Source organism: Lutra lutra, chromosome 6 (assembly GCF_902655055.1).
Source record: "Lutra lutra chromosome 6, mLutLut1.2, whole genome shotgun sequence".
Lineage (NCBI taxonomy): Eukaryota > Metazoa > Chordata > Mammalia > Carnivora > Mustelidae > Lutra > Lutra lutra.
In genome coordinates this window covers 33,623,822-33,635,784 of record NC_062283.1, presented here as the reverse complement: position 1 = coordinate 33,635,784, position 11,963 = coordinate 33,623,822, and the positions used below count along the sequence as shown (strand labels likewise).

The 11,963-nt window shown below is 58.9% G+C and overlaps 1 protein-coding gene across 4 annotated transcripts in view; it reads right to left on the bottom strand.

Annotated features, from left to right (window-relative positions):
• Positions 1–1,508: 1,508 nt before the first annotated feature.
• The window catches only part of PACSIN1 (protein kinase C and casein kinase substrate in neurons 1), a 55,029-nt gene continuing 44,574 nt past the window's right edge, over positions 1,509–11,963 (bottom strand). For all 4 annotated transcript variants that reach the window (XM_047734639.1, XM_047734636.1, XM_047734640.1 and 1 more), the window contains 9 exons: positions 9,601–9,732; positions 8,602–8,758; positions 7,170–7,405; positions 6,608–6,763; positions 6,334–6,509; positions 5,824–5,944; positions 5,598–5,725; positions 4,819–5,006; positions 1,509–4,379 (listed from right to left, as the gene is read on the bottom strand). In XM_047734639.1, the coding sequence (XP_047590595.1) occupies positions 4,270–4,379; positions 4,819–5,006; positions 5,598–5,725; positions 5,824–5,944; positions 6,334–6,509; positions 6,608–6,763; positions 7,170–7,405; positions 8,602–8,758; positions 9,601–9,663 (1,335 nt within the window). In that variant the 5' untranslated portion in view covers positions 9,664–9,732 and the 3' untranslated portion in view covers positions 1,509–4,269. The remainder of the gene's footprint in view (positions 4,380–4,818; positions 5,007–5,597; positions 5,726–5,823; positions 5,945–6,333; positions 6,510–6,607; positions 6,764–7,169; positions 7,406–8,601; positions 8,759–9,600; positions 9,733–11,963) is intronic.

Genomic DNA, 11,963 nt, shown 5'->3' with positions numbered 1-11,963 from the left:
GCAGCATGTCTCAGCCTCCTCACATTTGTTCAGCCAGCTCACGTGTCCTGAGTACCGAATACATACTTGGTGCTTGCATTGGTTTTCTGTCATTAACCTTCCCAACAAAACTGTGAGCTGGGGGCTACCCTGCTGTTCTGCAGACGATGAAATAGGCTCAGAGCCGTGAAGTGACTTACTCAGAGTTACACAGCCGATCGGCGGCAGAACCAAACACTGAACCCACAGGACAGTGCTCTCTCTGCCCCTCCACGCTTCTTGCTCTGTGACTGGTCAGCACTTTTTGCCCCCATAACCCTCCACTTCTGATGCCAGGCTCCCAAGAGACGGGACTGGGAGCCAGCCAGTGCTGCCCAGGCCACTGAGGGTTAAATGCTGCCCCATATTGCTGCCGTCTGCCCCCAGCAATTTTATTGTCTCCAGAAGAAAGTTTACTCCTGGCAGTGAGCAAACAACAGCTTGGCATCTGTCAGTTGGGACTGGGACAGGACTAGGGGGCCCTGCCCCAGGCCTGTGCCTCTCTGGGTCCCCGGCTGTCTGCCTCCTCCCAGGGAGGGGGCCCACTGGGACCTTGGCCAGCACTCAGCTCAGCTCTGCTGAACTGGTTTTGTCTCCAGCCTTCCTGCCCTGCCCCCAAGCAGAGTCCCCGGAGCCACCTGCTGGCGTGCCCCCAGCTGGACCTGGGCCTGGAGCAGCCTGGGCTCTCAGGCTGGGGCTGGGAGGGAGGAGAGGAAAGGGGACTCATGGCTAGGAGTGGGGAGCTGGAGCTCCTCCAGAAAGGGGCGTCTGGGGGGGGTGGAGTGAGGCACCCTCCTTGCTGTTGTAGCTTCGCCAAGAGGCACACAACTCCTTGGCCAGTGCACACCCATCCACGGACACCTCGTGCCGACAGCAAACTCCCGATCCCGCCTCTTCCCCTGCACACCTGCCCATCAGAACCCCATCAGCCCAGGTATTCCCCAACAGGCCTGCAGGGCCCCTGCACAAATAAGGCAACCTGACTCTCAGGGTCGGGGATCGAGACCCTTGTGGGGTTCTGCACTCAGCGGGGAGTCTGCTTCTCCCCCTCCCTCTCCATTTGCTCCCTCTCCCTCCCCCACCGCTGTCTCTCAAATAAATAAATAAATAAATAAAAATTTTTTTTTAAAAGAAAAATTAAAACCTATTTGGGGGTTCACCCTTGAACTGTGAGTTTGGGACCCCCGAATGCCCCCAGCGCTCTTGGTCAGTGCTCATCCCTCAGGCACACAGAACCCTGGGGCCACGGCCTCAGGAGTCTCAGAGACCATCCGTCACCCACCCTGTGCAGACAGGGCTCAGGGTCCTGGAAGGTTAAAGGCCCAGCCCTCGGTCCTTCAGCGCATTGGCGGTCAGCCGGTCATGCTGGGCGCCACCTCCCTGACAGACCTCCCCTCCACAGATAGCTCTAGAGAGTTCAGAAGACACACAAGACTCAAGAGGACCACGTCCAGCCAGGTTGACACAGTTCTGGATTTTATCCACAGTCATACAATCACAACTGAGAGAGATATATTTGTATTTATAGACCTTTAAATTACACGATCATGTACAAAACATGTGCATTGCTGAGACCACAGCACTTTTCGGAGGGTCACAAGTGTCGGACTAATGGAGTCAGGGAGCCTAGGGCAGCAGGTGGCAGGCGGCAGGGCAACCCCGGCCCCTGGCAGAGCCAGGCCGCAGAATGGTGGTTAACTGGGAACCGAACACACGAGTCGCCAAGCCCCACGGAGCGGGCCCGTGCAGCATTGAGGGTGCAGGGAGGCGGCTACGAGAGGTGGCGGGCACAGAGAGGGGTGTGGCCCTCCCACGTGATGGTGAGTACCCGGACACCAGCACTGACAGGTGGGGCTGAGCCCCTAGAGCTTGGGGCTGGGGGGACCGCTGGGTGGGAGACCATCCCACTCCGGGGTCCTGAGGAGCCTGGGGACCGAGAGACAGTGGTCCCAAACCGGGCCATGGAGGTGGTTGCTCAGAAAGAATGGGATTTCAAGTCCCTGCCCCGGAGTAGGCAGCTGGAGCACTGAGGGGGCAGGCCTGGGGTCCAACTAGGGCCACAGACCCTCCCCAGGTGCTAGAAAGCCACTGGCATGGAGAGAGGGAACCCAGGCCCCAAGGTGTGGCTGTACCAGCTTCCTGCCTTCCAAGGGTACGTACATGGTGAAGGTCAAAGGCCCCCAACCTCAACTCCCACCTGGAGGAGAAGCTGCAGAGTCTTTTGGTCTAGAGTTGGGAGGGCAGAGAGCTTCCGAAATCTTGCTTTGGGCTCTGAGAGGCCTAGGGCAGATCTCAGGAGGCAGCAGATGCCCAGAGAGCAGACAGTGACAGGAAATGGGGGTCCGGGGTGGGGGCCGCGGTCTGCCTGTCCCTGGGGTGCCATCGTCCTCACCCTCAAACTCCCCTGACCCCCTGCCTGAGGCCTGGCCAGCTCAGGCACCCCCCCACCCCCGCCGCCAGAGTCTGCCAGGATCCTCTGTGCACACATGAATGAGGTCAGGGCCTGGAGACCATCAGTGGAGCGTTGGGGGATGAAGCAGGGAGCAAAAGAGGACTGAGGGGGGCCATAAGGGCTGGGGTATCACACTGTCTTTACCTGGAGGTCCGGGGGCCAGGTGCTGAGGAAGGGGGTACGTAGGGTGTCTGCAGTCCTGAGGCCCAGAAGCTCTCTTTGAGCTACAAGAAGTCCCAGGGCCTTACCCCAGAGGTTCCTGAAAGACTCCTCTTTCCAGCCAACCCTCCCCTCACCCCCTTGAGCTTTTGTCCTGCCCTGGTCTTCTTCCCAAACCTCCCGGGGGCTCACATATGTGGAAGAAGTTGGAACGAGGTACTATGACTCGGTAACCCAGCAGTGCTTTCCTTCTCCCACCTCAAGAAACACCCTGGCTCTGGGCAGGCCCTTGGCCCCTCCCCCCTCCCGACCCTCCCCCGAAAAATCCTTTAACTGAGACCCAGGCCTAGAGATACACGGAAGGGCTGTCAGCCAGGGGGAATGCTGCTCCAGGGGCAAGAGCTGGGTGGGGAGGAAGGGACAAGGAGGAAAGACATGGGACTGTCCTGCTCTGCAGAGCCTCGGTGCCTCCCTCCTGCCAAAGCCAAGTCTTTCCCAGGGGCTCTACAGGGTTTCTGATGGTCCCAGGTTGGAGACTCCTTTGGGCCTTGTCCTGACTTCTCGGGAAGGCCAGAGAAGGGGAAAGAGGGATGGGAGACCACAAGGCTGTCTCCCGGAGGCTGGCTGAACCTGGTGAGTCTGTGGTTTTAGATGCCCATGGAGGGAAGGCGGGCAGGCAAGGTGCCCTCCTCCCCAGGAAATAGGAGGAGGTTGCTACTGTTGCTGGCTTTGCCCTGGGCTTTGAGGCCTCTCCCCCTGCCTGAGGATTTAGGAGAGGGGGGCAGGGTTTCTGCAAGTGACCGCAGGGTATGTCTCTAAGAGCCTGGCCCCAAATTGCTAACAGCTGGAAAAAAGGGCCCCAGCAGGGTCTTGGTCCCTCAGCTGAGCTGGCGTTGGAAGGACTGAGGGCCTGCCCCCTTCACTCACCCTCCTACACACCGGTGACACTGTCATCAACTCCAGCTCTCTCCTTATTATGTCTGGGGGAGTCTAGGGATCCCGGGAAAAGTCTATGGGAAAAGAGAGAGACCGTTCCTCCTCCAGCCCCACCAGTCCTTAGGAGTGAGACCAGGAGAAGAAGGGTACTCCTCAGGGCAAAACGTAAGACTAAAACTAGGAGGCCCCCCACCTTCTCTGGGGTCTGGAGGGGAAGCTTTGACAGCAGGGTGGTGGAGGGAGGGGAGCATGGTGGGGCAGAAGAAAGAGGTCAGAAAACCAGGCCCAGAGAAGAGGAGGGGGACAGAGGCTGGCAGCCTGGGTTTGGGGGGAAGGGGTGGGAAGCATATTCTGTCGGGAGTGAGGCAGGAGAGAAGGGTCCAGGAGACGACCCTCAGGGTTCGGGAAACTCTTTGGTGGGATCTGAAGAGCAAATGTTGTAATGTCTCTTTTGGGCTAAATACTAAGACCCTCACCTACCCTGGGGCCATCACCCCGAGTCCCACCACCCTGGCCTCCAGGCGACCCTGCAAATGCTTCTGTCTCTGTATTTTTTGTTTTGTTCTGTTTTGACTTTTAAAAAAATAAAAGCTTGATCGGAAAATATGTCTGGAACTCTATGGCGAGGGAAGAGGGACGAGAAAGAGTAGGGAGAGGAGGCAGTGGATGAGGAGTGAGGGGTGGCGTGGAGGGGAGGAGGGCAGCTAGATGGCCTCCACGTAGTTGGCGGGATAGAGACCCAGCTGCCCACTGTCCAGCCGCCCGCGGCACCATCCCTGCTCGTCCTCCTCGCCCAGCTTGGTGAGCTCGTCTCCTAGGAAGGGGACACAAAGGAGCGCGTCGACGCGGGCTCAGGGAGGGCTACCCACTCCCCCACAATGCTAGTCAGCTCTCCGATACTAATATTCTGGGCCTATCCCAAGGCCCTCCCAGGACTGTCCCAACGCCTGCCCTGGAGACCAGCCCCAGCCACACCCCGACACCCACGTGCTGCCCCGGGCCAAACGCCTTATCTGGGTCTGTGGCCCTGCCCGCCCCCTACTCCCCAAGCCCAGGCCCAGCCCCTGGCTTCCTTTTCCCGGTCTTATCCCTTCTGCGAGCAGTCCCTGGCCTCAGACCCCGCCCCCCACCCCATTCCCGCGTCCCACTCCAGGTTTGGCCCCGCCCACGCACCAGGCCCCGCCCCCAGCCGCTTTCCCGGCAAATCAAGGCATCCCCTGCGCTTAGGCCCTGCCCCTTCCCGCCCACCATACCGGCCTTGAAGCTGAGCTCATCCTGCTCCTGGCCGTCGTAGTCATAGAGTGCCCGCACACGCACCCCTTTGGCGTCGTCCTCGAAGGGGTTGGAGCCCCCATTGGCCTCACTGCCCCCGAACGGGTTCCCGCTCTCGTCGTCTGACCACTCGGTGGCATAAGGCTGGCCCCTGTCGTAGCTGCTAACGCTGAGACGCAAGGAGAGGACCCAGCGTGAACTGCCACTCCCCTTGCCCCTCGCGCTAACCCCCTCCTGCCAGTCAGACATCTGGCCCCAAATCCCACCGAGGCTGGTGCAGGGATGGGTCCTGTAAGAGGGGGTTCCAAGCCAGTGATCCTCACTGACAGCTCACTGGACAAATGTGAGGCAGGACAGTTAGCATTATTACCCAGTCCTTGAGTTGGGATGCTGAAAGGGACCCCTGAGAACATCTGACCCCTCATCTGAGAAGGGCACCTAGTGGTTAAGCAGCTTGACCTCTTGGACATCACATCCTGGCTCTGAGGCTTACTTACTAGCCTTGTACCCTTGGGCAAGTCACTTAATCTCTCCGGGTTTCAGTTTCTCCATCTGCAAAATGGGACGCTTTACACACTGCTCAGAGTGTCGGGAGGCTTCGATGAGTTAATATATGGAAAACGTTTACAACGGTGCCTGGCACCAAGTAGGTACTCGAGGTTGCTGTGATTTAGACCATGTCTTGTCTCCTGAGGTAAAACTCATCTCCCCGGGTATGTGGGCCCCTCTGGCCCCAGGAAGCTCTGCAGGAGGCACTCACCTGCCACGGTCTCCAGCCTGGGATGTGGTCTCCACCACTCCAGTGGCGTTGGTCAGCGTCGCCCCCTCTGCCTTCTTGGGCTGCTTCTCTTTCTTGGTGGCGGTGTGAGGAAGGTCTGGGTTCCACTCCTAGTGGGCACCAGGGGAGCCGTGAGGCAGGGGGTTGCCCCCTGAAGTCCCTTCCAGACTTTTCCAAACTTCCCTTCCCCATCCCCACACCTCCTCACCTCAAACTGGGGCCAGTTCATGGGCATGCCGGGGCCACTGGTGCTGCGGAACCACCGGAGGTCATCCTGGGCGTCCGCCCCCCGGATGGCCTGCTCCAGCTCCCGGTACACGTGGACATAGCTGTGTGCGGGGGAGATGGGGAGATGGGGGCGAGATGCACCGTGGCCCCTTCTTGTCCTCGCTGAGGGCCAGAGGGAGCCCATTCAGGGGACCAGGGTGCTGGTAGGCCCCCCAGCTAGGGATCAGGTGGGCTGGTCCAGGAGTAATGCCCTTCCCTATCCCTGCCTTAGCCACTACCCCATCCTTCCAGAGCAACATTCACTGTTTCTCTCATGCCTAGTTTGCCTCGGCTGGTACCCAGGCAGCCACTATCTTTGGAGCCTTTTCCTTCTCGGCCCCTGTTGCTCTTACCCTTCCTGTCCTGATACCACAGGCCCAGGGCGCCTTGCACACTACTTCCACCCTCAGCCATCCATGCCCACACCCACCACGTCCCCACGCCCAGCCACCTGCTATTCTCGGCCAGGTTGAGGTGGCGTTTGATGTCCAGCAGCACCTCCTTGAGGAAGACCAGCCGCTTCTCCTCAAACTGCTGGCACTGCTCGAACACCTGCTCCATGCTCTCCATGTACTGGGGCGTGGTCTTGCCCACGTCATCCAGCACCTTCTCATACTTCTCCTGGGTCTGCGGGCAACGGAGCAAAGGAAGGGTGAGACCCAGGCCTGCAGCTCCCCGCTGCCACCCACTCTGAGGGGGCTCTCAGCCGCCAGGCCCTGGGGCACCTTCTGTACGTCCTGCTTGCACTTGTCCACTTTGTCCTGCAGCTTCTTCTGCTGTTCGGGCGTGACCGACTGCTCCGTCTTGCTATTCATCTCCCGCGTCATGGCCAGCTTCTCCTCCTTGCAGGCCAGATGGTAGGCCTTCTTGGCTGCCTCTAGCTGTGGGGCGGAGGGAACAGGAGGGAGAGCTCCCACTTAGGCACGGGAACAGACTCGGGCCCTCGTCAAGCCCTCCCACCTGCCGGGGGCGGGGAGCACAGACTCAGAAGAGGCAGAAGGGATGTAGGACCCGGCTCCAGGTATCTGGGAGCCGTGCCCACCCATCTGTGGATGTTTCCCTGCGTGGCGCTGCCTGCTGCCTCCACGGGCACCCTCCCGTCAGGTCCTGCTGTGCCCGCCCCATGTGGCTATTTCAGCCAGTGCTGCACCCCCACAGGCACAACCCCAGCGGGGGATGTCCTGCCCGCTCCCTCTGTCGGCTTGCCCCCTCTGATCAGACTGCCCCCAGTCCGCCGAGCTCAGCTGCCCACCCTCGCCCCATCGGCAGCGGCCACCCCCTGGGCACCTCCTTCATCTTCTTGGCCCAGGGTTTCTGGGCCTTGCGGAAGCCGTCTTCAGCCTCCTTGGTTTCCTTGAAGCCGCCCATGATCTGCTTGTGATAGGCGTCCTTCTGCCAGTTCTTGACCTTCTCCAGGTCCTCGTTCAGCAGGTTGTTCTTCACTTCCTGGTGCAGTTCGCTCACCTTGTCCGCCTCTGTCATGATGGCCCCCCAGGCTCGCTCCAGGCTGCCATACTGTGGCCCTGAGGAAATGGTCATGGGGTGATGAGGCCCTCATCACCCACTGCCCCGGGGCCTCCCCCATGCTTCCTTTCTCCCAGGCTTTCCCTGTACTTGTCATGTCCGCAGAAATGCCCTCCCCAGCTCTCTTTACAGTTTTATCTGTCCTTCAGGGCCCACATACCTCCTCCAGGAAGCCTTCCCTGACTGCTCTGCTCTCACACCCCGCAGCATGCAGCCCTCACTGAATTCTTCGTACAGCATCCGCCTCTGTGACCACTCCCTAGCTCTCCTGTCAGCTGGTGAGCCCCATGGGGGGCAGCCTGGGCCCCGCAAGTCCTCACAAGCCCAGTACAGCACCAAGCACACAGTAAGCGCTTCAGGAATGTTGACTGAGCATAAAACTGAGGAAGCAGCTAGTGACAGATGCCAGGAGGCCACTGGGACCAGACATTCCACAGTCGTTTGTTGGTCTGTATATTGGGGATCAGCTCTGTGCCAGGCACTATGTGGGGGAGTGCCAGGCACTATGTGGGGGAGTACCAGGCTCAGCCCCTGCCCTGGGAGTTCGGGTCTCGTGGAAGAAAAAAAAATTTAACAATTACACGGAAATCCCAACCTGAAGTGTTCCAGATCAAAGAATTGAGAGCCAAGACCACTAAATGGTCTGGATTCTGGATTGCCTTCTGGACCAGCACAATTGCTATAATAAAGTTTGCATATGGGCCATATTAAATGTCCCGAGTTTGATCGCTGAACTATGGTTATGTAAACAAATGTTCTTATTCTTGGGAGCTACGCGAAGGATTTAGGGTAAAGTGGCAGGTCTCCCACTTAAATGGTTCAGAAAAACACTGGCATCGAAGAAAGAGGGACTGGGAAAACAGGTTCCCTGGTGAATCTGGTTGAAGATTGTGTAGTTGTCGCCAGGATTCTTGCAACTTTTCTCTAAATTAAAATTATATGGAAATAAAAGGTTTGTCTGGGTTTGTTTCGTCTTTTTAATCCAACCTAAAATTGTACAAAGTCGAGTTGAACAGGGACAGGGAGACCTGGTTGGGTGTGGGAGGGTCAGAGCGCGGGGATGGGGACGGTGCCTTCAAAGGCCCCTTGGCTGGAAGGGTGCGGGTGCATCCGGGCGGCGGGGCGCTCCTGGGCCCCAGACTGGGGGCAGCCGGAGAGGGCCGGGGAGATGCGCCCGGGGTGGGCATGGGGGCACCTTTCTCGATGAGCTGGCGCCAGCGCTTGGCCCAGTCGGTGAGCTGCTGCGCGTACGCCTTCTCGATCTTGGCGCGCTCCTGCACGCAGTTCATCAGGTCGTTACACAGGCGGTGGCCGTCATCGATGCGCTTCACCGTCCGCTTGTAGTTCCCCACCTGGCGGCCAAGGAGCGAGCACGACTCCCGCGGGCTCCCCGCCTCCCACCGTACCCCAAGCCGGCCAGGACGCCACGTCCTGCAGGGGGCGCCCGCCGCGTCCATCTTCCCCAGCCCTTCCCCGCCGCGCCGCGCCGCGCGGCCCTGCGGGAACGCACCGGGGGCTCCCCCCACTCTCAATTTTGGGGGCCCCAGCGCCCTGCATCACACCTGACGGTCTATACACTCCCTCACCCCACTTGACACATAACTTCCTCACTGCCACAAAGCGCAAGATTTTTATAATTTGGACCCAGACTAGAATGAATTATTCATTTTGTTCTTGTGAGTTAAATGTATCATATTTATAGAGTCATGTAAGTGTCGAGCTGAGCTGCAGCTTCTTGACATAATATTATGTTTTGTAGACAACTCATTAAACACTTATTAATATAGGTTTGGCAGTTTTCGCTTTGGGTTTTGGAAGCCAATCGAAAAAAATTTTATTTCTTGGTCTCAAAGAGTTTGGGAGGCTCCTGAAATGCTGGCTTCTAGGCTTGTCGCCACCTCTTTGTTGCTGTGGGGCTTCTGGAATGCACACCACAGGGGCGGGGGCGGGGAGCCCCTGTGAAAGGGTAAAGCCAAGGTCTGAGGTGCAGGGGTCTGAGAGCAGACGGAGAGGAGGAGCCTCACCCACATCTAGAAACTCTGCAGGATCTCTCCAGGGGCAGCAGTGGAGCAGTCATCTTCCCCCATCTCATGGAACACCAAGGCCTTTGGAGGGACCCGAGGGGCTAGGGAGCAAGGCCTGAGGTTGTGAGGGGAGGTGAAGGGAGCCTGGACCGCCACAGGAGCTGTCTCACCTCCCAGAAGCTGTCAGTGGTCTCCTCTGGAGCTAGTGAGGCCTCGTCGTAGGAGCCAGACATGGTGTAGCCGTGGGGGGGTAGGGACAGGCAGGTGTGCGCTGGTGGTCAGCAGGCGGGGCTGCTCATGCACTGGGAGGGTAGAAGAGAGATCCCTGGAGAGGGGGAAAGGGCCCCCACGTGCCCCATTCCAGGCCTGCGGCCCCCATGTGCTGTGGGGATGAGGGCTCCACAGGCCTAAGCCTTGCACTGGGTTGGGGACTTCCCACCAGGGTAATCCCAAGAGTAAGCTCTTAGCACCCCTTGTGCGCATCCCCCATCCCTCCTCCATGAGCCTTTCACCCCACATCTTCTCCCTCCCTTCTCCCCCTGATCCATTCCCCAGCTCCAGCATGACAGCCGCCCCAGCCACAACTGTCTTGGGCTCCGGGACTCAGCTAAATTAAAGGCATGCGATCACGTATTTGCTACATACGAGCTTGCAGTCTGTCTCACAGACACACGCTGCTCCTCAAAGCCAGCAAGCAGCCTAATCATTATGCACGTCCTGCACTCCCTCCCCAGGGCCTGGCACCCCACAGAGCCCCACTGAGGCTCAGCGAACCCCAGCTGCCTTGTCAATCTGCCCTTCTTCCCACTGCCTCTCACCCTGATCTGGCTGAACCCTTGCACTGGACCCAAAATACCCTCCTCAGCTCTCCCACCCAACAGAGTCCCCAACCTCAGCCCCTAGAACCTTCCCAGACGCCCCACCTGAAGCCTGGACCCACATTCCCTGGGAAGCCGGCTGCAGGGCCCGCCTCCCATCTCTGGCCGGCCCAGGCCCCTACAAGTCCTTTTGGCTGCCCTGGCGCCCAGCCTTCAAAGCCTCTGTTAGCCACTTACGTGTCTCCTTAAAGAGTCCCAAACATGTGGCTTCCTGGCCTATGGGTCAGACCACTGTGATCTGTGTGAGCACTGGAGCGGCTCTGCGTGGCCTGGATCTGTCGGCAGGCATCACAGCGGTCCAATCTAGGCCATGGGCTGCCCCAGGGCTGGGGACGCTGCCCTTCTCCCATCCCCCGCCCAGGCCTTGCTGCCAACCCCTCCCCCCACCCCAGCAAGAATGGCTCAGTAGTCAGGAGACAGGACCCAGAGAGGCAGGGACCTGGTCGTCAAAGGGGCAGTGAGGTCAGGCTGGGAATGACCCCATGAGTACCTGCCAGCAGAGGACAACAGGGGCTGCCTCCCTGTCTCTGCACTGCCAGGGATGACACATCCTATCCCATGAGGGCTGGGGGAGGGCTGGCCTCAGCAAACTTCAGCCCAACCTGGGGGCCCGGGGGATGCTCAGCCCTTCCGGTGGCTCATCTTCAGGCTCAGGGAGCAGATCATGAGGATCCTCGGTCAAGGATATCCCTCCCTTCTCTGGTCTCGGTCCCCCATCTGTCCAGGGGCTAGTACCATTTTCGCAGTAATAACCCATTTCGGCCTTCTCCTTGCTCCTCCCGGGCCCTAAATATATCCCTTTCCACTTTGCAAAACCTCAGACAAACTTTCCCACAAACTCCTGCACAGAACCCTTAAATCATAATGAACTGTGCTCTTTGGATCCAAATAACGCAAGCTGTCTGCGGGCTGGCGGTAGGGGCAGGAGGGGGTGGAGGGACAGACCCTCATGAGAGTGGGGGTCAAACCCACCCCAGGCAGCGGGGAAGTGACTTGACAAGCCTTGATGGGAGGGGCGGGGGTGTGTCTTCTCTCCCCACTAAAGAGGCTCACTTCCCTCACCCTGCAGTGCCTCTCCTGGGAATTCACCTTCCAGCCAGTGGGGCCAACTGACGCTGCCTGATTCCATTTGCTGCAGCACTGCTTGTAAAAGCCAAAGGCTGGAAAGATCCCGGCTGCCCATCCAGGGGACTGTTTAAGTAAATTCTGGTGCAGCTGGGCAACAGAACGCTCTGGTCCTGACTGGAGCCCTCCCCAAGCCATGACGCTGAGACAAAAGGAGCAGGGTGCAGAACAGGAAGACTTCGGATGCTTCCATTTGTACGGTGGGGGGGCAATATACAAACATGAACACTCTGGAAAGCCGGTAGCGGAGGCTGCCTTCGGGGAACTGGGTGGCTGGGGGATGTGATGGGAAGGAGATTTGTCACTGTTGGTCTTTTATGCCTTTTAAATTTTGCTTTGTGTACATAAACTGCAGTTTTTATAACCCCCTGGCCTGCATTGAGGGGGTTGGGAGCTCGGACCAAGAGTACACTGACACAAAAGGGACCGTGCAGCTAAGCCCTGGGGTGTCAGACAATCTGGGAATGCACCAGGGCAGAGAACAATCTCCACTCTGTCCAGACCTGGATGGGACTTGCTGGGGCCCCTTC